Source organism: Nothoprocta perdicaria, unplaced genomic scaffold (assembly GCF_003342845.1).
Source record: "Nothoprocta perdicaria isolate Ctin4 unplaced genomic scaffold, notPer1 scaffold_2, whole genome shotgun sequence".
Taxonomy (NCBI): Eukaryota; Metazoa; Chordata; class Aves; order Tinamiformes; family Tinamidae; genus Nothoprocta; species Nothoprocta perdicaria.
This window is the reverse complement of record NW_020455204.1, coordinates 7924766-7949764: the sequence shown is the minus strand read 5'-3', so window position 1 is coordinate 7949764 and position 24999 is coordinate 7924766. Positions and strand designations below refer to the sequence as shown.

Below are 24999 nucleotides of genomic sequence, written 5' to 3'. Positions count from 1 at the left end.
GCTGCAAAGGCAGCTCTGATTAACGACCTATTTAAAGGAATCATCGAAGTAAGAGGGTCGAGCAGCTGATGGTCACATCTCATACACTTCTCTCCTAGTATTTTAAGTAATGCTGCCCTTCTTTAGTAACATTAAATCTATTAATATTTCCACAAAAGCTGTGCAAGATACAGCTAAGAAGCTAATGAACCTAATTTTCAGAAGCACAATTTTATTTGATGAACGACTGAATGTGAGRAGAAAAGGAAGCAGTACAGAAAAAGGTATTTTGAATTTGCTTGTACAAGTGTGATGTRTGTTTCTGTAATGAAAAGCATGTAATGAGAGGAGATCTTTTTACAGTGTCACACAACAACGGTGTAAACAACTGAATTTTTCATAAGGCCTCTCATATACCACAATGCAATTACCAGAATGTCTGCTCTAATTGAAATAGAGCCCTTTGCTGTACTTAATGAAGTACTAGTCACAGCTTATGCTAGCTCAGTCACTAAGACATGCTTTTAATAACACATGCTTTTCTGTTCTATGCAGTCTTCAAATAAGCACAGCTCTAACTGGTGTTAGGGAAAGTCTTCAAGCCCCAGGAGAATGGGCACCCAGGTGTGCTTTTTTTTCAGTTCTTGGGTGTGTTTGTGTTAATGAATACACTGTGTGGCTGTCTTCTGTGTAAGACATGACACCCTTGACTATTGCCAAAATAGAATTCAACAGAACTCCTTTTTATTATGCATGTAACGTATGGCACAGGGGCAGATATTCTCTATGCTTACCTGTGTTATACAACTACAGTCAGGGGGAAGTTTGTTTTCCAGAGGTCATGTACTTGTACAAAATATGATTTTTCCCCCAGCTGATCTTAAAACTATTTAGACTTAAAATATACTCTCTCTATTCCAGTGTACCTGTGACAACAGGAATTGAATTACCATTATAAAGGTTAAAAAAATAAAAAGTTTTGGAAAAATTTTGGTAAAGGAGAACAAACATAAAAAGAGCAAGTATTTCCTCCTCCTAGAACTGAGGCCAACAGAATGGAAAGTTTCTGTATGCCACAGAAAAGTTTTGAGGTTTAAGTTATTTGAAGAGATGATGCTGAGAATTTATACCTGAAGGAAGGCAGCTCTGCTTCAAGAGACGGGGGAAAGTAACTGAATTCAAATGTTATGTGACTGAAAGAAGTGTATAAATATGGCAAATCTAGTACTGTATCTATTTAGAAGACTAACATTTCTACGTTAATGCAAGTGAAAATGGGAGAGTTTTTAATATGTCAGTGCTCTATAGAGAAGGGGTAGATCTTTGAGTTGTTGCTGTGTGACATTTTAGGAAACATGCTTAAGTAAAACTAAACTGGGTTTAGAATTCATGTTGAGAGTGATTAGAGGGTTGARTAAGGACTGGAGAAGCTGCTCTAATTCTCCAGTATTAGTACAGTGCTGTATGCGTAGACACCAGTTAGCTCCAGAAGTGTCCTGTGAGTCAGGGAAACTTTTCCCTTCCAGAATATGTAAGGCCAGAGAAAAGAAATTAATTCAATGTATACAGCAAAAGGAAAGTGCTGCTTTCAGCCCTACTCAAGCAAGTCCTGCAGACTTCAACAGGAATTTGTGCGTGAGCCCAGAGAGTAGCACAACAAAAATACACGGTAAGACCTTTTTCACAAAGGAATACAAACCACTGTATTTACACATGAATCGAGCACACTTAGTCCCCAAAACAATTTGGTCATTGCGTTCATCATCAACAGGCTTTTTAAACATTTGGGATGCTAATACTTTTAGTACAGTTTTTAAATACATGTTGCAAATAATCTCTAACATAGTTAGTTTAATACACTTAATAAATAAGCATCAAGAATCTTCATAGCATTAAGATGAACAGACCTATTAAATGGTTTTCAATGTCCATTAAGGGGAGAAGGAGGAAAAAAAAAAAAGTCTTTTGTTACTATAAAATTGTACTTAATGTCCTTCAAAGAACAATGGTCCTAAGTGTATGTTCAAGTGCCAAAACAAACATCAGCAAGCGAATCCTCTACTGCATGCCAAACCACTGTTCTTGATCGGCCCACTGAGCTGCCTCGCTGTCACTGCCTTCCAAGTCTCCCTCTTCTCCACTTCCCTCCATATCATCCACATCTTCTTCCTGGGTTGCATCCGTTGGACTTTCCTCTTTTTCCATTTTCTGCATTCCTTCTAACGACTTCTGATCGTTTGGATCCAAACTGATGAAAGAAATAAAGTGTTACACTAAAACCTAACACCAACATAAGGAAAATCATCATCAACAAAGTCTCATTTTATTTGCTGCACTTTCTGTTTAAAAACCAAGAATTTTAATTTATTAATGATATAAGTTCACCTCAGGCTGATAAAAATACCAAACACTATGTCTTTATGCAAATTATCTTCAATGCCCCAAAATGTACCTAATAAATACTACATTCTTCCAGAAAGATTAGCCAACTCTTTTGGTCAATGCCCATTAGTAGTAGTAAAATAGAATGGTTACACTTCAAATGCTTATGACCAAATATAACATGGACAAGCTAAAAACAGTTTTCCCATTTAATATGTAGAATATTGTGGGCCTAATGCACCAGATTTAGGGTGATGTTCCAAGAAAACATTTAGATTCCTGATGTTTTGTTGAATCGCTCTGCTTAAATTTCCTTAATGGTGCATGGTTGTATGGCATCTTCCAGTCTAAAGGAGTGGAGCCYAAGGTGCTCGCACTATATAGTAATTTAGTAACCGTAAACAAATCCATGCCTTAGTTCCTCCATTCATCCAGAAACTGCACACCTGGTGACATGCTTAGCATTAACATAGGCTTAAGACTGCAATATCGCTTCTTCTCCTTAAATCATGCAGTTCAATTCAAAACATTAGGATCAACAAAATTCACCAGAGTGTGACTTAAATATTTTTTGTTTCCTTCAAAGGAAATGGAGCCTCTGATGARCATCCCTATCAACTTGCAGCTCAGTTCTTGTACTTAGGCAAGTGACTGCTGCTTCTCAGAAACAAATGGGAATTTCAGAGGTCCCAAGCTTACCTGAGGGCGATGCTGTACTGGTCCATGGCTTCCTGATATTCATTGACGGCTACAAGAAAGTCTCCCAGGATTCGATGCAGGACACAGTCGCTCTGATTAGCCAGCGCGCTCCTCAGCAAAGCGATTCCATCTTCATACTTCTGTTCTCTACCTGTTTATATGCAGAACTATAGTTTTAATTAATAGTTTAGATACATCTACAAGAAAATAAAATCTAAGAATATTCATAAAAAGCCACCACAACAGACATCTGTCTCTTCTCTCAGAACTATCAGCAAGCTGGGTAGTAGTAACTCACTTTTTGTAAGCATAATTCTTAGGACTGCACTTTATTGTGCTGACTGCTACACTCATGAAAACATACTCTYTGCAGCCAAAGCATTTAGTTTGCAATTAAGTGTTGCTGTAATGTCAGTTGCTAGACTGAAATAACTCCTGTGCTTTTTCCTTCAGAAGAGAACTGAAATCTCTGAGCTCTAACATCAGCACATTATTCTCACTGATAAGGTGGCAGAACACTTGCATATAGAAGAGCAGACCTCAAAAAGTGTACATAGGAAAAAAGAAACTTACTAAGAAGTTCTGCTTTCTTTACCACAGCTTTAATGTAATCAGGTCTTTGTGTCAGTGCTTTGTCCAACAATGTTTTTGCCTTCTCCTGCGTGACTGGGTCTTCAAGACAGACTGTTGCTAACAGAGTGAGCGTCTGGGCGTTTGCCCCCAGAGTTTTATACACGTTATTTGCCATAACCATAGCTTCACGGATACTGTTAGATGCTAGATAACATTCGATGAGACCTGATGATAGAACAGACAGTTTTATTATTCTGTTATTCCACAAGTAACACATAATACTGTCTAAAAACAGCATACTTGGATCAGTATCATCCATTTCTATTTCACCTTGCACAACTTTTTTTTTTTTTTTTTTTTTTAAAGAGATTTTCATTACATTTAGCTCCGAGGAAAAAAAAATCTCTCTGAAAACATTAATATTTTTTCCTTCTTCTCAACTGCTGGTCATTTAAACTTGCTCTTATTCTAACTGATCCAACAATAATAATGACATAAAAAGCACCAGCACCAAACCAACACTGCACACGAATACCTTTTACTTCACTTACCTTCATAGCAATCCAGCCTGCAAGGTGCAAGACGTATTGCCTCACGAAAGTGGATAATTGCCTCCTGTACGCGACCCATATTCCTAAGAGCAGCTCCTTTCAGCAGCAGAGCTTGAACACTATTACTATTAAGTTGAATAGCTTTGGCTCCTAAATATAAGGCACGGGAGTATCGTTTACTGTAGAAACTATGACACCTACGAAAAGACAGGACTGATTGTAAACACGTACAGCTTGTGGGGCCTAAACACATTCATGGTTGGGGTCTGTGTGTGTGTGTGTAAAACTCAGGAGAAAATATTAYCTTTTTAAAAAGTCAAACAAAAAAAGTGATATTGTTATAGCTGTTTAATATCACATATCTAATAACTTTGAGAACTGTAACGTGTTCTAGGTGATCCTGTGTATGCAGGGGGGTTCGACTAGATGAYCTCTAAAGGTCCCTTCCAACCTTAACAAATCTACGATTCTACATATAGAAAGCAACCGAAACAGAAAGTTATAATTAAGTAACCTCCAGAATGGAATATGTAGGGTARAAAAGCACCTGAGATTCACCAAAAGCTGAATCCCCTGTATCTTATGTAATCCAATTCATACAGTAAAACAAGAACTGAGGCAAAAAAGGAAGAAAGGCAAGAAAATTACCCAGAAACCACCCAGGGTTCCGCRTGCTGATCCGAGATGTTGAAGAGCCGGCAGCCCAAGTTCTCTACATCCTCTAATCGACCTTCACGTGCCAATAAATAACCATATACATCCATTCCTAAAGTGAAACATTTGAAGATCAGGGTTGTCCAAGTTATTCATTACAAAGATTAAATTTTCATACAAATACATATACTAAGGCATAAAAATATCTAGGATCCAATGGAATTTAAGCACAAGAGCCAGTGTTTTATAACTTTTTAGCAGCTCCTCTGAAGTTTTTTTTTTTTTTTAAAGAATTAAGACTCCCTCTCTGATAAATTTACGGCACAGAAACTTCTGAATGTAAATTCTGAACTGATAAAACAGGGACAGCAATATTCAATATTGCACTAAATGCTCAACTGCATATATCTGCCGCTAATCTAATGTTTCCCAGAAGATCATTAGTTAAATAAGCTCTATGTGGCATTTCTTTGAGGATTTACAGTTACTCACCTTTTATTAGATAAGGATCCAGCATTTGTGCTTGTTCAAATTTTAAAATTGAGTTTTTATTATCTCCTGCCCTGAAGTACAAGTCTGCTAAGCTCCCCAGTAAATCCACATTATCCCTCAGGAGCGACTTTTTCTCTAAAGAGCTTCAAGAGAAAAGAAACATCTGTTAAATGAGCGCCACCTTTAATATAATTGTATACAATCACTGTGTATTACTGGATTACATCATGTTCTAGGAGCTCTTACCAAATGGTATTGATTGCTCTGGTGTTATCTCCGGTATGTACGAACGCATAAGCCTTGATCCACACTGAGAGCCAGTCCAAGTTAGGAATACTCTGGATTACATTCATTGTCATAGAGGCCACTTCAGCACCTTTCACCGAGAGCGAGAGCAGGCCTGTTCGGAAAGAAATCACTCTGAGCCAAACTGCTTTGGATACAAGTTAATGGACTAAAATGAGAAAACTCCATCCCACAACAAGCATATACAAGTGGTTTGTTACAGTGTTATGACTTCCATAACGTAGGCATTACACACTGAATGCAAATCGAAGGGAGTTACTTAAGACACAGATATCATTTTAATTGTAACACTTAAATACTGAAATACTTGTGTGTGCAAAATACCTACCTAGTATGGCATCAAGTGCTAAAGGGCACTGTCTCAGTACTTCTTTATAGCTTGTAACAGATGAGCGTTCTTGACCTGCTTTCTTGTATAGGTTTGCCAACATCATATTGATCTACAAGCAAGAGAAGCATTGGTGGAGTCAATTATGAGAAAAAGAGAAGTGCCTCCCTCCCATCTGCTCTGGGCAGATGATAAAATTGCCTGTTTTGAAATCACTGCAACATACTGTAAACTATAAAATAAATTTTCCTCTTTCTGAGTCCGGGGACAAAATTTACATTCATTTACATACATTACATTCAAATTACAAAATTTCCATTCATTTACAGGGGAGTAGCATTCTGTCACACATTGCATTCTCTGGTGCAGCTATGCACAATTCAAATGTTTTGATACAATTACAATTTGGCAATATCTAACTAACCCAAAACTAACACAATGCTATTACACCTGCAGGCTACATTTTCATTTTTGCTACAAATTCAAGGGCAGCTGATGATGTATTTGTGACCAATRTCCACCAGAACCTACCTTTGGGGTCCTCTGTCTGGAAGGAATCCCATCAAGGATAGCAATGGCATCTTTGTCCTGCTTCAGCATTGTGTAACACTCGGCCATTTTATACTTCACTTCAATTTCAGATGGTAAGCACTGAAACAAACACACATTTAAGTACGATGCCATTTTACTCATCTAAAAAAAATGTGAATAAAGTTTTTCATTAACATTTACACTGCAATAACGTCACCAGTATAGCCTACTGCTGGCTCATCTTGCCTTGGTCTACAAATGAAAAGCATGAGTTACATGAACTAATATATCATGTTTAGTAGATTAGATCAAACTGAGTTTTTCAAAAGAAAGCAGTATATTTTATATTTAACACATCAGTAAGTACCTGCTTTCTTTAATGCAAGTCTTATCCACTAGAAGAGTGTTAAGTCAGCAAAATTAATTTTAAGGGGTGCCTGACCATGTGATGTAGCACATTCATTAGCTGTTAAATACCTGGCTTTGGGGAGTTGAGGCAGCGTTCCCAGTAGAAGGTCTTACTTTGGAGGTTTTACTTAACGCCTTTTTCTGCTGCAAGGCCATTGTATACTTACTTACAGCATTTCTATATTCTTTGTCGTGGAAGAGGGAGTCAGCGTGATATACGAGGAGCTGGTATTTCTGAGATGGTGAAAACAATTCCCTAGAAGAAATGCAAACAGAGATGTTAGGATCAGCYAATTGCCTAAGTACAAGCAAATTACAGATCCAAAATATTTCTATCACAGRTTTATCTGGCTTCAGCTTCCTGCTGTCGCTGCTGCTCCACCACAGCGGAAGGGCCCCGGGATAAATGGTATCTCCTCACAAAGGGCTCATCTTGCCACTTTTTGATAATGGTGTACAATGGTAATTGTCATTTTTGACATATTATCAGCAGTAACAACTTATATTTTGCTGCTTGGCCACTGCTTTCCATAACAGAGTGACTTCCATCCTCCCCATCACAGCCAAGTGCCCTTCAAAGCACGTTTTCCTTGAACAGCCTCAGACTTAAAGGCAACYCAGTTCCTTGCACAGCTGTCCTGAGCCCAATCCACATCCCATATTTGATAAACCATTATTTTTTTTAGCAATTCCAATACACTTAGAGGAGTGCGAGTAAGTCAAGGCTCAGATCTCCACTGGGGCTTTAACAAGCACCTCAGAAGCCACGGAAAATACACAGCGCTGCCTCACAGGGAGAAACATCCCTGGTCCTGCGCCCTCGGGCCCGGGCTCCGCGCCGGCCCTGCCAGCATCGCCCCCCCCGCCGCGGCGGCCACTCACGGGTTGTTGCCGCTCATGGTGAGCAGCAGCCCGCTGAGGAGCCGCACGTTGGAGTGCAGGCCGGCGGCCGCCATCTCGCGCACGTGCTCCACCACGCTCATGCTGCCGGGGGGCGGGAAGACACCGGGACGGCACCGGCACCGCCGCTCCAAAATGGCGCCACCGAGGGGGCCTCGCGCGCCGCCGCCCGCGCCGCTGCCCGACAGGCCCCGCGCCAACAGGCGCGCGACGGGGCAGCCCGACACGGCGCCAGGACCCCTCTCCGCGCGTGCGCAGGAGCCCGCGATCTCGGCGCCTCCGCCTGAGGCGGCGCCATTTTAGAGCGTCGCAGCCGCCGGTGGGAGTCGTTTTGCGGCCGCTCCTGCGCAGCTCCTGYGGCTGGAGCGCTTCCTCCCGAGGCTGTGAAACCAACTGGCTGCGGCGCATAAGTGTGGCAGAGGTCTCGGAGATCCTGAGRAACCTGCTTAGAGAAATAGGTAACTAAGGAGAAAGGTCCTGGCAGCCTAACTTCCCAGGGCGGGAGTCCTCACACGTTCCTTGGGGGAGTTGACCAAGGCAGAGGCCTCACTGGGGTCTTCATTGGCTATGAGGTGTAAACCGGAAGGAAAGCGAGCCTTGCATAGCASTAATAGCTTTGAACTGTTCCACCACGTGAATTCAGCGCTGTTTCTTTCTTTATATTCCCAAATTGTTGATTTTTTTTTCTCCTTTATTGTTTGTTGCAAAAGAAGAACACAGAACATATTTGTCCTGTCACTACTGCTCCTGCTGATAAAAATAAAAGCATTTGTTTTTCCGGGAGCGTGCTGTTAAAAGGGCCAGGTAGAACAACCTTGTGAAGTGCGGTGGTAGTAACACAAACACACACACAAAAGTGTTAGTACCATAGGGAGAGAGTGAAATAAGTGTTACCAGGAAGGAAAGGAATGGCCCGGGAGAGCATACAGAGCTCAGATATATGCTTTTTTTTTTTTAATGAATCATCTGGTTGATCCAACACACTCAGTTTTGCTGACTTTGACTGAACCTGCCTTTGCAAAGGAAGGCAGCTTGGAATAAGGTATATGTAATCTGTTCCTTTTAAGTTCTTTTTCTGCAGTACAACACTGTTCTACAAAGGAAGACCTTCATAAAACCAAGTACTGCAGACTATAGCCCTGCTATTAATCCCTTGTTTCCAACAGGAATGATTCACTTCCTGTTGATTGCTCTCCCATTACACAGTAAGGAAGGCTTTTAACAAAGACAAAACTTGGATTTCCTTTGAAGACATGAAGCAATTACCACGATAATCACAAGCTAAGTTTATTAAGAAAGAAGGGGGTGGGGGGAAAGTAAAAATCACTGCACTTGACAACAAAGCATGAGAGGCACATTTTTCAGGGACACATGATAACGAAACTCTAGCCAGTAGAGCAATTCCATAGCCCCGTACACATTTCTCCTTTTTATTTAAATGCTAGCTGTAGCCACTGACAAAAAAGCAGCTGAAACAGCATATTAGAATCATTTATTAAGCACCAGCTTAATAATACTTGTTTACAGTACTCAAGTGATCTTTTTCTTCCATCTCTCTATTTTCCTCATTGACTGATTTATTTTTTCTTTATAAGCACTTAATTCTTGTATGGTACAAAATGTATTTGAAATAAAGGCAAAATACTTTGTACACCCCATGGAAATAGATARCATTGTTGCTGCTTTGCTCCTTCACTGCCCGGGTCCCGACAGGCTCTTGTTCATGAACTGTCTCTTCACAAAACAGATCCACCACTGGAAAAGCAAATATGAAATCAGAAGACATACAACAAGACTTAAAAAAAAAAAAAAATCAGGCACATGTATTACTTCCTTGCTTTTTAAAATAACCTAAAATGGCATTTGCTAGTTTAGCACATTACAAATTATTTTTTTAAATAAACTGCAGTCTACTATTGCACTACCCCCATCAACCCAGAGAAGCTTGCTCTGGAGTAACCCACATCTCATCCCTCACTCCATCATCTTGCTGCTTTCCACATGTTTCTGGAAGGAAAACCACATCTCATGTGGTTTTCTATGAATATCACRTTCAACTCTTACCTTACTAGGTTTGTCACTTTGAGGATCAAATACTTTTTCACAAAGCCGAAGACCTGTTTCTTGTCTCAGCTGCTGCAAATAGGCCCTCATCACCTCTGAAACAGCACAAGCAAAGAACAGGGTGTAAACTGAGGCAGCAACAAGSAAAGCATTTCATAAAGCTGCTTACAGCAGACAGTGCAGGTTTGCACATCTGCAGACACTGTCTGACTATTTGCTTATTCAAATTACAGCCATATTTGGGATTGTTAATGGTATTTGCATCAGTAAAGCTGACCATCTGAACTGTTCTCTTAGCAGCCTTTGCTCACTGTTGTGGGATTCCTATTCTCCAGGAGGACAGCTGGCTAGGGCTCAGCTACAGGACTTAGATGGCGATAACGGTGATATAAAAGGCAGACTCCTCCTTCCTGGTTCCACTGGATCTACAGATTCAGAGGAGTCGCTGAGCCCCTGAGGTCAGCAAATTCTGGTTATGGTGCACTCAAAGTCAGAGCTACAGATCTAGAAGGTGCAATAGGGGTCTAGGGATCACTTTCTTCGTCATTGCTGCAAAGCATCAGGCCAACATAAGCCTTCAGAGGTGCTTTTTATTCTTACCTTCCTCCTGCTTGGTGGCAGGTTTAGCATAGATGGCATTAAGTGGAAAGCCAGGTTCCCCAGGGATCGGGAAGTTAGTGATTCCTAGTGTGTACATCTCTTTCTCTCCTTGGCCTTTGGAGTTACACTGRAAAAAAAAAAAGGCAAATGATTAAATATATGAGCAAAAGCTTATAAAGCATTAAAATCAAATATTTAATCAATCTGTAGCAGAAAAGAATCATCAAGGATAGCAATGAAACGTCTTTTTGGCAATCCACAGCTTTGGAATATCTCTGGATCTGACAACTGGAACTGAGGTGAACAGTACAACTTGTGCCACTAGGAGGAGAATATCATCGAATATTCTCCTAAATGCAGTCTCGAGCAGATTCAATTTCCTCTCTCCACTCAAGTTCCTGTTTTCCTACCTTCTGCAGCTTTTTCAAGCACTCAGAAATGTAGAGAGTTACGTAGATCAATGTCCTGTCAGCCTCATTCTGCAAAATAAAAGTAAGCAGAGTCCTCAAGCACTGTTAGAGTAATGAAGACTATGGAACTGATTTTCTTAAAAAAAAGAAACAGGAATGAGTTTTAAGTCATTTTAGCCTATAGCTTTCTCACAAGACAGGAATTAGCAATTCAAGACATTTATCCAAATTAAAAAACATAAATGAGAGGAAGGGKTTTTTTTTATTATCTGGTACAACTACTGTATTGCAAATACATTTACATACACAGCACCAAATCTCCAAAAACTTTTTGAATGTGTAATATCTCAAAAAATTACCTTAATTTCATAATTTTTGAAGAAAACATTAGCTTTGAAGTAGTAGATGGCTTCATCTATAATGTCTGTGTCCTTAGCTATCAAAAAAAAAAAAAAGAAATATAGTTAAACAGTGAACCAGCATACTAAAGTCATGGCTTTCTTTCACTAAAGTACATAAACAATGATTCTTGCAAAGACAATATCTTGCTATTTACAAACAGCAGAAAACACCACTATGCTACAACTATTGTGAAACTGTGTGAAAGACTTTCCATAATTCATATCATAGTATTTAAGTTTACTAATTTTAGCAGAAGTTTTAATTCCCCTCCTTCCTCCCTATTATTTCTCACTTCACAAAGGGCAACAATTCATCACTTCCACATGGTTTCCTACTACTATTTGAGTAATTTATCACCATGAAAGTCTTCTGAGAGCAGACAAATATTTTTTGAGAMAGTACAATACCACAATCAATCATCTTCATCATCCTTTTTGGAAGGAAAAAAAAAAAGAACAGTATATAGTCAGAAGCTCACTTAGATCTTTCATCTTTTTTTGCTAAAACAAAAAACTGCCTAACCCCAGAGATGTTTCCTTTTTCCAACTGCAACACCACGCCACTGTGAGATAAGCCTAGGAAGTGCTATTTGAAGTGCTGAAGTGGAATCTGTTTTAAGCTACCTATAAAACTTTTAGTGCCTCTGGGTACCAGAATTTAAGTTTCAATTTCTGAAGCTGCACGCCCTAAGGTGCTGCCTTAACTCCCCATCCTGCAGCGCAGCAGTGACTCTCAAGCTTCAGCTCCAAAGAGCTGGTTCTCTTTAGCTCAACCACTACTTCCTCTTACGTCGCAGGGTCCACACCAGTTAGAAGTTCTCCTCAAAGCCTACTGAAAACCACAGTGAAACTTGACTGTAGAGAACACAAGGAGGAAGCATGAAAGTAGTAACTGTAGGCATTATTTTTTCTTTAATTCTAAAGCAAGAGAATAAGCCAGTAGGGAGAAAAGTTTTTGTTTTTTTTTCACATAACTGTTGCATGGTAATTACTTTTCCTTGCMCCACTGACAGAAAGCATATACTTGACATGACCAGTGTGGTAGAGCTGGCTTTGAACAAACTGTGATGTGATTATGAGCAATATGAAAACAAATTTTCAGAGATTATGGTAAACTTACTTTCCCGAGGTGCTGGGCCTTTGAATTGGCTTCTGATGGGTAACAATGCCATGTTCCCAATTAACTTGGTATCAGAGTCCATTAGAGTTGAATGGTAGGCCTGTGGACAGAGGGGAAGACTAGTTATGAATATTACTAGAAATAGGCATTTCATTGTCCTCGTGGCAACATAAACAGGTCTTAAGTGTCTCCCAGATGTCTCTGATTCAGTGTTTAGTCAGTGATGTTTCCAGCAATTTTACTTTGAACAAACGGTAGCCAATTTCAAATTAGGCCTAGCTCTCAATGATATTCTGGTRAAGACCATAAAAGATTCAGCACAGACATTATTTATGGTAGCAGTGGTGGAAGATATGATGAAACTGGTGTGGTAGATCTACTTGCACTTGCTTACTGTTCTCTTGTATAAGTTACTGGGCTTTTCATTATGAAAGTATGCAAGGGAAAATTGGTTTGTTAGGTGACTTGGGCCTTAAAAAATATTATTTTATTCCATGTCTAACTAATAGTAGTAGATAATAATAAATCCAGGCTTATTGCATATCAACAAGATTCCAAAATAGACCAGCTTGTGTGCTTTAAATCCAGTATTTATCAGTGACAAAACAAAAGAAAATCCTTGTGTGAATGACAAGGTTCTTCCTAGAATACAGATTTTAAAAACTTGATGAATTTAACTTCCAGATATTTGCAGTGCACAGTTTCAGGCCGCTAGAAAGCCTCCATCCCCTCACAGCTGTCTTTTGCAGGGTCTTGGGGAGTGCGTCTGAGGGGCAGCAGCAGCATTTCACAGGAAATCAGTTTATTTCAACATGAGGAAGATGTTATGAACTAGCCCATTGTAAAGGGCAGCTTTAAGACCACCTTTATTACTGGAGCCAGCTGGGAGTGCCCGGAGATGTGGCTGTGGGGGGACTGTCATCCTTCTAACTGCAAAAACACATCTAGCTGCACCCTAGAGAGGTGGACAGCATCCCCCACAGCAGGAAGTGGAGGATACCGGCCTCGCAGCAGCCTCCCATAAACAGCAATCCCTTTTCTATCCAGGATCCCCGCAGCTACGGCCCCGTCTCCCCCGCACGCAAGTGCCAGGTCAGGCCCAAGCAGCGAGGCCCCTTTCCCGCGGTGGCAGCCCCGGGACACCCGGCAGCATCCGCCCTGCCAGGCCTGCGCGCTCTCGCCCAGGCCCGCTGCCCTCTCTGCCCGCAGCCGGGGCTGGCAGGCGCCCGGGGCGCGCGGGCGCGAGCGCAGCACATCCCCCTCACCGGCATCTCGACGGGCAGGGCGCAGCTGGGCAGGGCCGGGCAGGAGGGGAGCACGGACGGGCTCGCCGCAATCCTTCCTCCTCCGCCTGCGCTGCAGGAAATGAGGCGGCGGAGGCGGTGCGAGCAGGGGAARCCAGAGGAGAGGCCAGGCGCTTGCACCGCCCAGAGAGTGCAGCTGCCTGCAGAAACTCAGCCGGGCTGGGGAAATGCCCAGAAACCCCTCATGGTTCTGGCATTTGTTTGCTTTTCCCCTCTGGAATCATGTTCCTCCTTTCCCTCTCCCTTTGCATTGTCTGTCAGTGCATATAAAGCCYTCTCAACCCCTCTATGCTATGGTGCCTTCTTTCAAGCAGATCTGAAATACTTCCTCAGTGACAGAGGCCAACTTCCCCCCCACCCCTGCAAGGATTAGAGCATGACAAAAGCACACAAAGCGCATCAAATTGTCATGCACCAGGAAGCACACCAGACTGGGGCCCTTTGCTTGCAGCCAGTTTTGCRTTGCGTGCACTTCTGCACATCTTGTTCTGGGACCTGACCTGCAAAGTGTAGGCAGCCAGGCTGGTCTGTGAGAACTCGCTGTTGCACTAGGGATAAGGAAGCACACAAGTGGGACCATGTTGGGCTGGGAGTTCAGAGGAATATACCCTTTTTGGAGTCTTGCTGAGCTATCCAATCCTCTGTTATAATCTTAATCTTCCCTGTGACCCAGCACTCCTAATTTGTCCTCAGGCAAATGACAGAACATAATGTCACTGCTTGTGTCAGGGAGAAAAAATGGGGAAATGTGGAAACTGAGTCAAAAGAATCTAAGTGAGGGACTTAGGTTGTGCCTTTCAGCAYTCCACAAGCATGACTCATCCCAAAGATGTGCAAGCTTGGAAATTTGCTGAAGTATTTGCACGGTTTAATTCAGTCAGTACAAATCAAAATTAACCATGTCTGCATTTAGGTTTGCCCTAGCAAATTTACATCAGTCATTGGCTACCTGTGGCTGATTCCAAGGCATCATAATTCAGAGAATAGTGCCCACTGATGTGCTTAGCTACATTCAAGTGTAAAAGGCTGTCCACATAATGAGAATAACCTCCACAATAATAACTAATCAAGTATATTCTGTAYTTTGCACTATGTTTTTAAGCCTTGAAGAGTTCTGTTTTTCAGCTCTTTCTGCTGAGCATGACTCTGAGAGGTAAGGTTTTATGAATGGTGAATATGAAATTTGTTTTGTAATTCATAAAGCTGACACAGCTAAGCATGCAAACACCTGTGAGGCTGTACACACATGCAGGAATGAGGTACCCTTGCATATGATCGGATGGCATGGACCAGTGCCACCTCTGTTTTTACTTGCACTTAGTTACTTTAGTGAATATGTTCTTCAAGGATAAAGTGCTTTAATATTGCTTCTGTGTAAAACCTGTGCATGTTCTGCTATACAGATCACATATGCTGTCCTTAGCAGGAGTGTGAATTCTCCATTCAGGGCACAAGAGCAGCTMTTTTTTCTCATCACAGTGAACATAAAATAATTATCTTTCTCAAGAAGGTCCACCCACTGAACAGTTTTCCTCTTGAAGCTGCCAGTTATCATCTTCTTCCCTCATGAAGATTCTTCACATTCACTGTTTAAAGCAGAATTTTCTTTCACTCTTTAAAGCAGAATACATTCTTCACTCTTTAAAGCAGAATTTTCACTCATCTAATAGCAGAACAAACTGCCCAGGGCTGGAGATAAATGTTTTTTATAAATTATTTGTATTTTTCTAAGAGCAGGCTGTGGCTCGCTCTTCTGCCAGCAACTGCTTTTCCCCAAATGTTCCTATATTTAATTGAGACAGTGATATGTTGGGACCTTTGTTACAGATGCAGTAATACATACAGAATACAATAATACATACCACAGAAACATAACAATAAAATCATTTACTGAAATAATTATGAGGTCATACAGGATCACTTTTCAATAGAAATTTTAATTAACTTAGAGATAAAAAACCAAACTGTACAAATATGATACTTGACATATTTTACAACCAAGATATTTCCTTTGTTTGAGGAAAACATAGGYTTGAACATATTCATTCTACTCATCCACATGATCTTGAAAATACTCATCCACAAGAGCAGATTTATCTTCTTCATATTCCTGCCAGACAGAAAGCAAAAGTAAAACCTGACTCTTTTCCCCCACAGCTGTAATAATGTCTGTTCTCTGAAATTTTAATTGCTTATGGGTAAAAAAAAAAGAAAAAAAGGAAAAATGTCTCCTATGATTCCACAAAACCAGTAGCAAAACTTTCTGGAAAATAATTTGTCTCCAGAGGTATCCGAGCTTTCCGAGTTGTGTGGGTCAAAATCTAGATCCAGGTATTTTGCATATTGCACAAGTACAAAGCGGAATTAGAGGAAATGGAATAGAAGCACTGAATTTGTCCCTTAGGATTTGATCTGAATGATCAAATTAGAAGGGGCTCAGAACCGATTTTAAGACACTAGTCTTCTTGTACCATATATGTCATAAGTTTTTCAATTTATCATCAAAAGGACCTTACCTTTGGCTCTTTAAATTCAAGATCTTCTCCATACTGAATGGTAAAGTCTATATGCTGCAGAACTATGTTCATACTTTCCTCATCAGAGCGATCAAATGGTAAAAATCGAACCATACCATAGTCATCAATCTAGAGAAAAGATTTAGAAAACATTAGTTAGAAAGTGCAGCAAGTTAATTCTTTTACACTCAGAGCACTCTAAGCCACTTCTCTGAACCAAACCTTCCCTGCCTGGACTCCCAACACACCTCTTAAAAGGACACTGCAAACCAGAGCAATTAGAACACCTGCCCATCATTCGCCGGTCCTACACATTAGGCAAAACTATTTTTCAAAGTTGCTAATCTTTTAGCAACTGTCATGTAAAAATGTAGGTTTTAGAGGGGGAAAAAATATTTGTAATATATGTAATATCTATAAGATCAAAGAAGACAGTAGCCATATAAATACAGTATTGAATTTAAGAATACGTTAGAATAAATAGCAATACACCTACCAAACCACATATGGATTTAGTCARTTTCTTAAACATTTTGCTTTTTAATATATTTGTAGAATCCTCAATCATGGAATACATATCTGGATCTAAGTACCTGGACGGACAAAAAGGTCATCATTAACATCCAAAAAATCTTCACTAAAGAACAAGTAAGTCATTGTTAAATATAAAGCAAAAGTATCGTTTTCTATTCCAGAACAGTAGATTTTAATTGTGGGAATTTTGAGTGAAGTTTGAATTTTTGAGTGAAGTATACGGGGAACTTACTTTTCAATTTCCTTCTTAGCTTTCTTGCTCAGCAAATCCATTTTGGTCATGATGTTGATCTGTGGAATCTCTAAAGATATCATTGCACTGAGCGCTGCCAGAACTCCAGAGATAAACTTAAAGGAATATGAAAGATGACATATTTAAGTACAAAGGCAACACCAACATGCAGGATATGGCTCATTCTTCTCCATAACTGCTCACTAAGTAGATGACAATTGCAATCAGAACCCCCAACCCCAATTAACATTTTCCAAGCTAAAAACAAAATAAAACAACAACAACAAAAAAGCCCAGTTCCCTATACTTAGATTTCTTTTTTTTCTACTAATATGAGCTTTTAAAATAGATTTCAAATGGATACCTTAAAAGATTCCACCATAAACTGAGAATCAACAAGAAAAACTCCGCAGACACGGAATTCCCACTGCTGAAGCTGCTCCACCAGCTGCTTCATCACTGGTAAATGTGTGTAGAGTTCGATCTGACCTAGGACACACTTGSAATATTACTATGTAGCAATGGAAAACCACCACATAAAGAAGCATAATCTTGTTCACAGTTATTGTATTTAAATATGCTGATTAAAATAAGTATGTTTACCTGGGCAATCGAACAATATATAGTCATCCTCCACATGACCAAGGCTCTCCTCTAGCCAGTTAAAATTATTTGCAAAGTATTCCATACAGAACACCAAGCCGCCGTTGGGACCAAACCTTAAGGAATCATCTTCCATAACATCATCCACTTCTATTAGCTCGCGGATGTCTGAAATGAGACACAGGACGTGTTTCTAGCACCTTGTTTACAGTGATGCACAGAGGCCAGTTGCTGTTACGTGCTCAAACCTTACGGGAGTCTCGTGTGAACCCTAGGTATGGAAAGGAGAGCYGACAGCTTGGGTGCTGTTTCCACCCCAGAAATCTCGCTGTTCTCCTGTGCCAAGGGTCTTCACACCAAACCAAGGTAAGAAAGAGCACCTTAAGCCTGTTACCTACCTACACTGCATAGCCGTGCACATCAATGTATATATGTGATGTACATATACACACACACAAGTATGTGCAAAACGCCAGAGCTCCCACCTAGCGCGGGGCCCATCCTGCGGTCCGGGTGGGATCAGGGCTACCGCGGGCCCGCCGCGCCGCTCACCTGCCATGACGGGGTAGCTGAAGAGCTCTGCGGCCGGGTCCAGGTTCACCACCTGCACGGCGCGGCCCAACGCCTCGCAGTGCTGCACCATGGTGGCGCAGTACGTGCTCTGCAAGGCACACGCACGGGTGAGGGGCGGCCCTGCCCCTCCTTTCCCGTTCCCGTTCCCGTTCCCGTTCCCGCCTCACCTTCCCGCTGCCCGCCGGGCCCATCACCAGCTGCGCGTAGCGGGGCATGGCGGCCCCGCAGCACCGCGCCTCGGCGAAGCGGCGCCGCTTGGCCGCTCCGCCGCACCGTAGCGCTCCGCGTCACGTGCTCCCGGAGCCAATACTCGGCGCTAGCRCGCACCCTTCCCCACAGCTACGGGACGCCCGAAGGCTCAAAAGACGCCCYTCCGCGGCGGCGCGGCTCTCGCGAGACGGCGGTGGCGCTGGGCAGGGCGCACGTGCCGCGCGCGCCGTGTGGGAGCCGCCGCCGCCGCGGGAGGAGCAGCCGCCCTTGCTGCCGCCGCGGCCTGAGGGGCCGCTCGGGTAACGCCTCGACGCCACCTCCGTGCCCCTCCGTTTCCCCCGCCCCGCCTGTCCCGGTGCCGGGCCTCGCCGCCCGCGCCGGTGCCGCAGCGCCTCCCCGCGCGGTGACCACCCCCGGCCGCTGTGCCCCGGCACCTGCCTCCCCGAGCGCCCTCCCGTCCCCGCGCGGCGGTGTCCGGCACCCCCGGCCCGCCGTGTCCCTGCCTGCGGCCTCGTCCTCTCTAGTGACACGGAGCCTCCTCTCCATCACGGGCCCCCTCTCGCTCTTAGCCCTCAGCCTCGCTGCGCCGTCTCCCCTCTCTTACTATCTCCWGTGCTTCCTGGCTTGCTTGTTGCCGCCAGCACTGACCCCTCCAGCCTCTCCTTGTGATCCCCCATTCATTGGTGTGAACCCCATGACTTCTGGTGCCMTGTCCTTTCCTCTCAGCTCTGTGCACTGCCCACATGCAGCTCTTACAACCATCTGCCCCCGAGCCTTCCACACGAGCCATCCTTTGTGTTCCAGGGGAGCCCCCTTGTGCCTTGCAGCCCCTTTTATTGCCTCATGACTCTTATTTGCAATGCTTCTTGCATCTGATCCCCACTCCAAACACATACACTTTTTTTTTTTTCCTTATGTAAACCCTGATCATTTCTGTGTCCTGCAGGCTTCYGAGATGGCTACAGATGTAGCTGAGCCCGTGGTCCTTGACTGCAAAGGAGATGTGAGGAGCGGTGCCAAGTCAGATGCTGACTATCCTCTTCGGGTCCTCTACTGTGGAGGCAAGTGGTGAAGGGGCAGTTGTTTGATTCTTACAATGTGCTATTTGTAAAGGCAGCCCTGCAGAGAAAATGAGTAAATCGGAGATTCGATGTTGGTCAGCTTTGATTTAGAAGATAGGCAGTGATCAGYTTGCCCCTTCTGATTTCCTTCCTAGAACAGGTTAAATTTTGTATTCTGTCCAAAGCATTTACAATGGAGTGGGTGGCCCGCCGCCTCTGTTCGAAAGATGGAGGTACTAGTGTCTTCACATAAACAGTTGCACATAAACAGTTGCATTGACAGGAGCAGTACTCAGGTTATGAACTGTTGCACAGTGATCTGCCTCCAAAAAGTCAGTAAAATCTTTAGCACAAAAWAGACCTTTGAAAATCAGTGTGATAATAAAAAGTGGAATCAGAATCAGTTATTCTGCCTTCATATCATTTTGCCTTGCTTGTTGCTGCATTTGTAGTAATATGGCTGAATTCTAAGAAAGTAAGTGTTGAAAGATATGTTTTAGATCAGTATGTTGTTATGCTTTGGGTCTGAACGCAATTGCAGGGGTTTAGGAAAGAATCCCTGTTTGGTATGAAAGTCTGTGCAGTTGTTTTTTGGTGTGTTCTAAAGCTGATTTCATCTTCTGGGCATTGTCTGCTCTTGTGAAAAGGAAAACCACCCTAACTGTTTTGGGTAGAACTGGTGATTCTTTATGAATCCTAGGGTAAAGTGTTGTCTTTGCTTCCTCATGGATTTGATTGCTCTCACGGTGAGTATTTTAGCCTAATGGACAATTAGCAAATGAATAATGAGAGAAAATTGAAAGTCACAGTTTCAAAAGCAAATAATCTTTTGAGTTAGCATGGTTATAACCGAAAATTGRCATAACCTGTCCCAAAATTTTTAAATATAATTTTGAATGTAATGCTACTTACAATTGAAGAACACCTTTAAGTAATCTTTTTTTTTTTTTTCTCCCATCTTTCTCCAGTCTGTTCCTTGCCTACAGAGGTGAGTTTTTTTTTCTATCTGAGTCATTTTTTTGGTTTTCTGACCTGTGTATATTCTGATTATGATGATTATTTCTGATCTTTGCTGGCTTTTCTGTAATTGCAGCAACWCAGCAACACAGCAACTCTGTGTTTCAGCTGTTGTCTTTCTTAAAGTGTCATGAAACTTCTTATTAAAGACCAACTGTGTTGGTCTTTAATCACCTTAAGGTTAAATATCTGGGCTGAATAGCAAATGACCTGTATTTTTGTGCCTTTTTGTAGTTACTTGGCTAACAGCATTTGCTTGGTCTTCTCTAGTACTGTGAATATATGCCTGATGTGACTAAATGCAGACAATGGCTAGAAAAGAATTTTCCAGATGAGTTTGCAAAACTTACAGTAGGTAAGAATCTTTCTCTCTCTTCTGAATCAGAAGATATATATTCTTAGATTTGTTCATAAATTTTTGTTCTTTTCTGCTTCTCAGTTCTTGCAGCTATTTTAAGTCTGAAAGTCAAATCAGACCTTTGGGAGTCTGGCATGCTTTGGTTGCTGTAAAAAATAAGTTTCATAGTGTTAGAAAGCACTGGACAAATAATGTGTGATTGCAGAAAAAAAATGCTTGTTCTTTCTTAAGAGGTAGAGACATTTTCTACTGCARTCAGTCATTCATGCACTTGTTTCTGGTCAACTAATGCAATCAGTTTATCTAAACTTATATCTCTACTGTAGAATTAAATGGAATCTGTCCATGTGCATAAATTATGTGAAGAATCTTTTCTGGAATCGTAATCGTATGCTTGAGCAAAGGCTTTTCTGAGTGTCAGAAGTTTAACTTGGTCRAACTGCTGTGTTATTTGTATTTTTAACAGCTATCAGACAAGCTACACTTACTGAATATGAAGTAGTGTATTTTACTGTATTTTAACTTTGTTAAACTATTAAATTGTTTGTGTTAAGAATGTGGCAATTTGACCACTAATTTCTCTTTCCTTTCCTCTTCCTCTTCTGATATATTCCAGAAAATTCACCTAAACAGGAAGCTGGGGTTGGAGAAGGCCAAGGAACTGCAGGAGAAGAAGAGGAGAAGAAGAAGCAAAAGAGAGGCAAGGTCTACATAGTTGATTTGTGGTATTGATTTATGAGCAATTGGAGACATGGTTTTCTAATTAGCTGGCCTGGCCCGTGGCACAGTTTCCTTCACCTTGATAAACTTTGAACTCCCTAAGATGACTTCCGGAAAATGAATATAGAAATGTTTCTTCCAGTTAGTGGCAGAGTTTGTACAGTGACAGGACAATTAAATATGCTGATTTTTTTTAAAAAAAGTAATAATAATAGTAAGCAAAATATGACCTATTCTGTGTATCTGCCTGATTGTTCTTGTCACTGCTGTGGCACTTACTCAGGAAGCAATTATTCGTTTTTCTGAACCTGAAGGCACAGCATGCCTCCCAAAATACTGCTTTGTTCTGTTTAACAGCAGTTTGTAGGACAGTTTGCAGACTAGAACAAACACTGCCTTCCTCTCATAATGCCTCTTCCACCCCTGCYGAGTATTCATTTAACAGGATTTGATTTCCTTTTGAGATAAATGTGTTGTATGAGGTCACAGGGTTAGTTTTCAGTTTCCTTTTCTAAATAATATTTAACTAGTTTGTTTTTTCTCCTAAAGTATAAAAATATAGATTTTCACAGTAAATTAGTGTGATATATTAAACTGTTAAGGATGATGAATACAAGATTAATTATAAGGGGAGAGGGAGTTATGAGGAAAATGGACATATCTGAGACTCTAAAGAAATGCTAAGGCATAAATTTACTGTCTTAAATTACCAGATACCATTTTTTAGTGATGTAGAACTGAGAGTACTGCATGTTAGATAGCTGGTAGATTTAGTAGGAAGGGATTTGTTTGTTTCTCCTGGACTTTAAGATTTTCTTAGTGAGAAGTCTCTAGAACAAAAAGCTTTGGTTACTCTGGAGTGACTTGAGGAGTGTATGCAGTTAGCCAAGATCTTAATCTGACTTAAGGAATACTAATGAGCTATATACATCTTCTGCATGCCTTACTCAGACTAATAAATGCCTGATATGTGAAGTGCTCCCTCAGGTTGACCTAGAAACAAGTGGTAAATGACAAGTTACTGCTTTTGTGGAAGTAAGGCAGTCAGCAACTGTAACAGGCGTCTGTTGTAGAGGCATGGTGGTTTTCTGCTAACACGTATTTGTGTTTAGTGCTAGAATGCATGCAGATGCCTAGTGCTTAGTCTGCTGTTTAACTCAGCAGCTTGAGTAAGCAATTCCTTCTGGCATAAATAAATGTGCATGAGCAGTTTGTCTGAGGCAGGAACTCTCAGCACACAAAGCTTGTGAAAAACATAAAAGTAGTCATTTGCTCTTGACTAAAGAGCAGTTCCTGAAAGGGGTTAAATGTTGATCAAATGCAGTGGTCAGTAATTCAAGCATGGAAAAGTCCCCTTTTCATAGTTGTAACAGACTCATGCTGTGAATGCTATATTTTAATGCAAATTTGGTATGCATTTATTGTTGTTTCTTGTAATTTTGTGCTTTGATGCCATGAGACCTTTCTAAAATAATCCGAGTTGGAGATGCTTAATGTGTAAAACATGTATGTGTACAGAGAGGAGAGAAAGTTCCCTTGTTTTTAGTGATGAAATCTGACCTTCTACACATTTTCCCTCAAGTGTAACATTTAACCAATAATCTACTCTATTTTAAAGGTGGAAGAGGTCAGATAAAACAGAAAAAGAAGACTGTACCACAGAAAGTTACAATAGCAAAAATTCCTAGAGCAAAGAAAAAATATGTCACAAGAGTATGCGGCCTGGCAACATTTGGTGAGTTGATTTTTGTCGAGTGTTTATTGTAGGTTTTAGATATGCTTGCCTTTAACTTCACCATATCGACTAGAGTCTTAGCTTGTTTAATGTTAAGAAACTCAAGACTGAATTTGTTTGTTTGTTTTAGAAAGTCCTGCGTTTTTTTTCTGGTAATTTTGTACAGCGCAAACTGCAGAATATATAGAGATCAGTCTAAGATGTTGCCCCAAGAAATTTGCCATGTTTGTAAATTGTTCTGTATATGAATAACAGACTTTATTTCTACTTGAACCGGACGTTGTAACATGGCCGGAACTGTAATCTACCACTAGTCCCGTAACAGTGAAAACAAGATTTAAATTCTGACTTTAAATTTGAAAAGACATATGTATGACAATGACTGTACTTAACGTGATAACTTTCTTGTCAACAGAGATTGACCTTAAGGAAGCACAAAGGTTCTTTGCTCAGAAATTTTCCTGCGGTGCCTCAGTAACAGGAGAAGATGAAATAATCATTCAGGGGGATTTTACAGATGATATCATCGAGGTAATCCAGGAGAAGTGGCCTGAGGTAATAAACTGCTTATGTGAGATTTCTAGTTTACCATGAAAGCCTGTTTTCTTTCCAGTGATTTTGACCAGTGTTTTCATATTTCACAGCACATTTTGTGCAAAAATTAGAGAGTAGTAGTTTAACTCCTGCCTATGTATGATTAAGCTAAGTGGTTCAGCTTGAAGTCAAATACTGTTTTCATTGTCCAAGGACATTAGCTATGTAATCATATAGTTACTAGTGCTTTGGATCCTGCAGGGAGAAAGGTGTGTCAAGTGTCTGTGGATTTTCCCTGAGTGTTTCTTCACAGTGAATACCTAAGGAGTCTTTAGTGTCATTTTATTTCAAGATCTCTTTTAAAATACTTCAAAAGCCAGTGTGCCTGAAAGCGCATGTCACTTGCGCTTCAATTTTTAAAGGGACTCTGGGATGGGGCTGTCTGCTTCTCTCCCCTGCATTCCACTACCTGTTCAGTGGTGGCTACTGAGTGTGAACTGTATGAAGAAAACATACTTAATATTATGTATTTTTCCCCTCTCCAGGTTGATGATGATAGCATTGAAGATCTTGGAGAAGTCAAGAAGTGATAGTGAAAGACTAAGTTTATTTAATTATATGGTTATAAATGATGTAGCCAAAGCAAGGCTTCTGAATCCATTTACTCTGCAGTGAAACTGTGGAGAACCCATATCCTTGGCATTTTCACCATTCTGTATAGGCTGCTTGTTTATTTTGTTTGTTTGTTTCTTTTTTTTTTTGTGATATTTGCCAAAGTTAAATTGGGTTTTTATCATGCTTATGCATGAAGTAGATTTAAATAAAATGACTGTTCCTCACTGAGTGCAGYTTCTGCTTTCTGTAGGGCTCCTTTTAACAGTCTTAAAGGAAAATAATAACTGAAGTAATGAAAATCTCTGTGTCTGCCATTTTAAAAGCCGAACAGGTTGATGGTTATTAATTATTACTATTTTAAACAGCCAGGCAGATTGGGGCGGCTCGAGCGGGCGGTGCGGGGACTCGAACCGATGGACGTAGAGGGAAGGCGGGACGAGGGGCGGGGCCTCCCCAACGGCCGGGGGGCGGGGCCTCCCCTAACGGCCGCGGGGCGGGGCTCGCGCGCAGGCGCGGCGCTGGCTCCGGGGTAACGGGCGGGAGCAGCTGAGGGGGCGGCGGGGCCTCGGCCGCGGCGCTGAGCTGGGGC

General features: G+C 41.5%; 4 protein-coding genes across 5 annotated transcripts; 1 reads left to right on the top strand and 3 right to left on the bottom strand.

The window, feature by feature from the left end:
- Window positions 1-1656: 1656 nt before the first annotated feature.
- On the bottom strand, window positions 1657-7898 carry ANAPC7 (anaphase promoting complex subunit 7). Of its 2 annotated transcripts, XM_026037593.1 has the most exons (11): window positions 7786-7898; window positions 6973-7159; window positions 6496-6615; window positions 5965-6076; window positions 5577-5730; window positions 5331-5473; window positions 4833-4950; window positions 4185-4381; window positions 3634-3858; window positions 3061-3211; window positions 1657-2227 (listed from the first exon to the last, which is right to left on the bottom strand). In XM_026037593.1, exons 1-11 carry the CDS (start codon window positions 7884-7886, stop codon window positions 2038-2040), a joined length of 1698 nt encoding a protein of 565 aa, XP_025893378.1. In that variant the 5' UTR covers window positions 7887-7898; the 3' UTR covers window positions 1657-2037. The 2 variants fall into 2 exon arrangements, with proteins under 2 accessions (XP_025893378.1, XP_025893379.1); XM_026037594.1 differs by lacking the exon at window positions 7786-7898 and having other exon boundaries at window positions 7071-7107.
- Window positions 7899-9296: 1398 nt separating this feature from the next.
- Window positions 9297-13757, bottom strand: ARPC3 (actin related protein 2/3 complex subunit 3). The gene is made up of 7 exons (XM_026037601.1): window positions 13664-13757; window positions 12399-12498; window positions 11237-11313; window positions 10878-10946; window positions 10468-10594; window positions 9868-9962; window positions 9297-9558 (listed from the first exon to the last, which is right to left on the bottom strand). Exons 1-7 carry the CDS (start codon window positions 13667-13669, stop codon window positions 9496-9498), a joined length of 537 nt encoding a protein of 178 aa, XP_025893386.1. The 5' UTR covers window positions 13670-13757; the 3' UTR covers window positions 9297-9495.
- A 1817-nt stretch (window positions 13758-15574) lies between these two features.
- GPN3 (GPN-loop GTPase 3) lies at window positions 15575-18405 on the bottom strand. Its single transcript, XM_026037599.1, has 8 exons — window positions 18328-18405; window positions 18140-18248; window positions 17588-17755; window positions 17349-17473; window positions 16985-17100; window positions 16715-16811; window positions 16219-16347; window positions 15575-15812 (listed from the first exon to the last, which is right to left on the bottom strand). The coding sequence occupies exons 1-8, from the start codon at window positions 18373-18375 to the stop codon at window positions 15750-15752; spliced, it is 855 nt and encodes a 284-aa protein (XP_025893384.1). The 5' UTR covers window positions 18376-18405; the 3' UTR covers window positions 15575-15749.
- An 858-nt stretch (window positions 18406-19263) lies between these two features.
- On the top strand, window positions 19264-24638 carry DENR (density regulated re-initiation and release factor). Its single transcript, XM_026037605.1, has 7 exons — window positions 19264-19431; window positions 20400-20419; window positions 20719-20803; window positions 21423-21506; window positions 23145-23261; window positions 23677-23816; window positions 24341-24638. The coding sequence occupies exons 1-7, from the start codon at window positions 19326-19328 to the stop codon at window positions 24383-24385; spliced, it is 597 nt and encodes a 198-aa protein (XP_025893390.1). The 5' UTR covers window positions 19264-19325; the 3' UTR covers window positions 24386-24638.
- The last annotated feature ends 361 nt before the right edge of the window (window positions 24639-24999 follow it).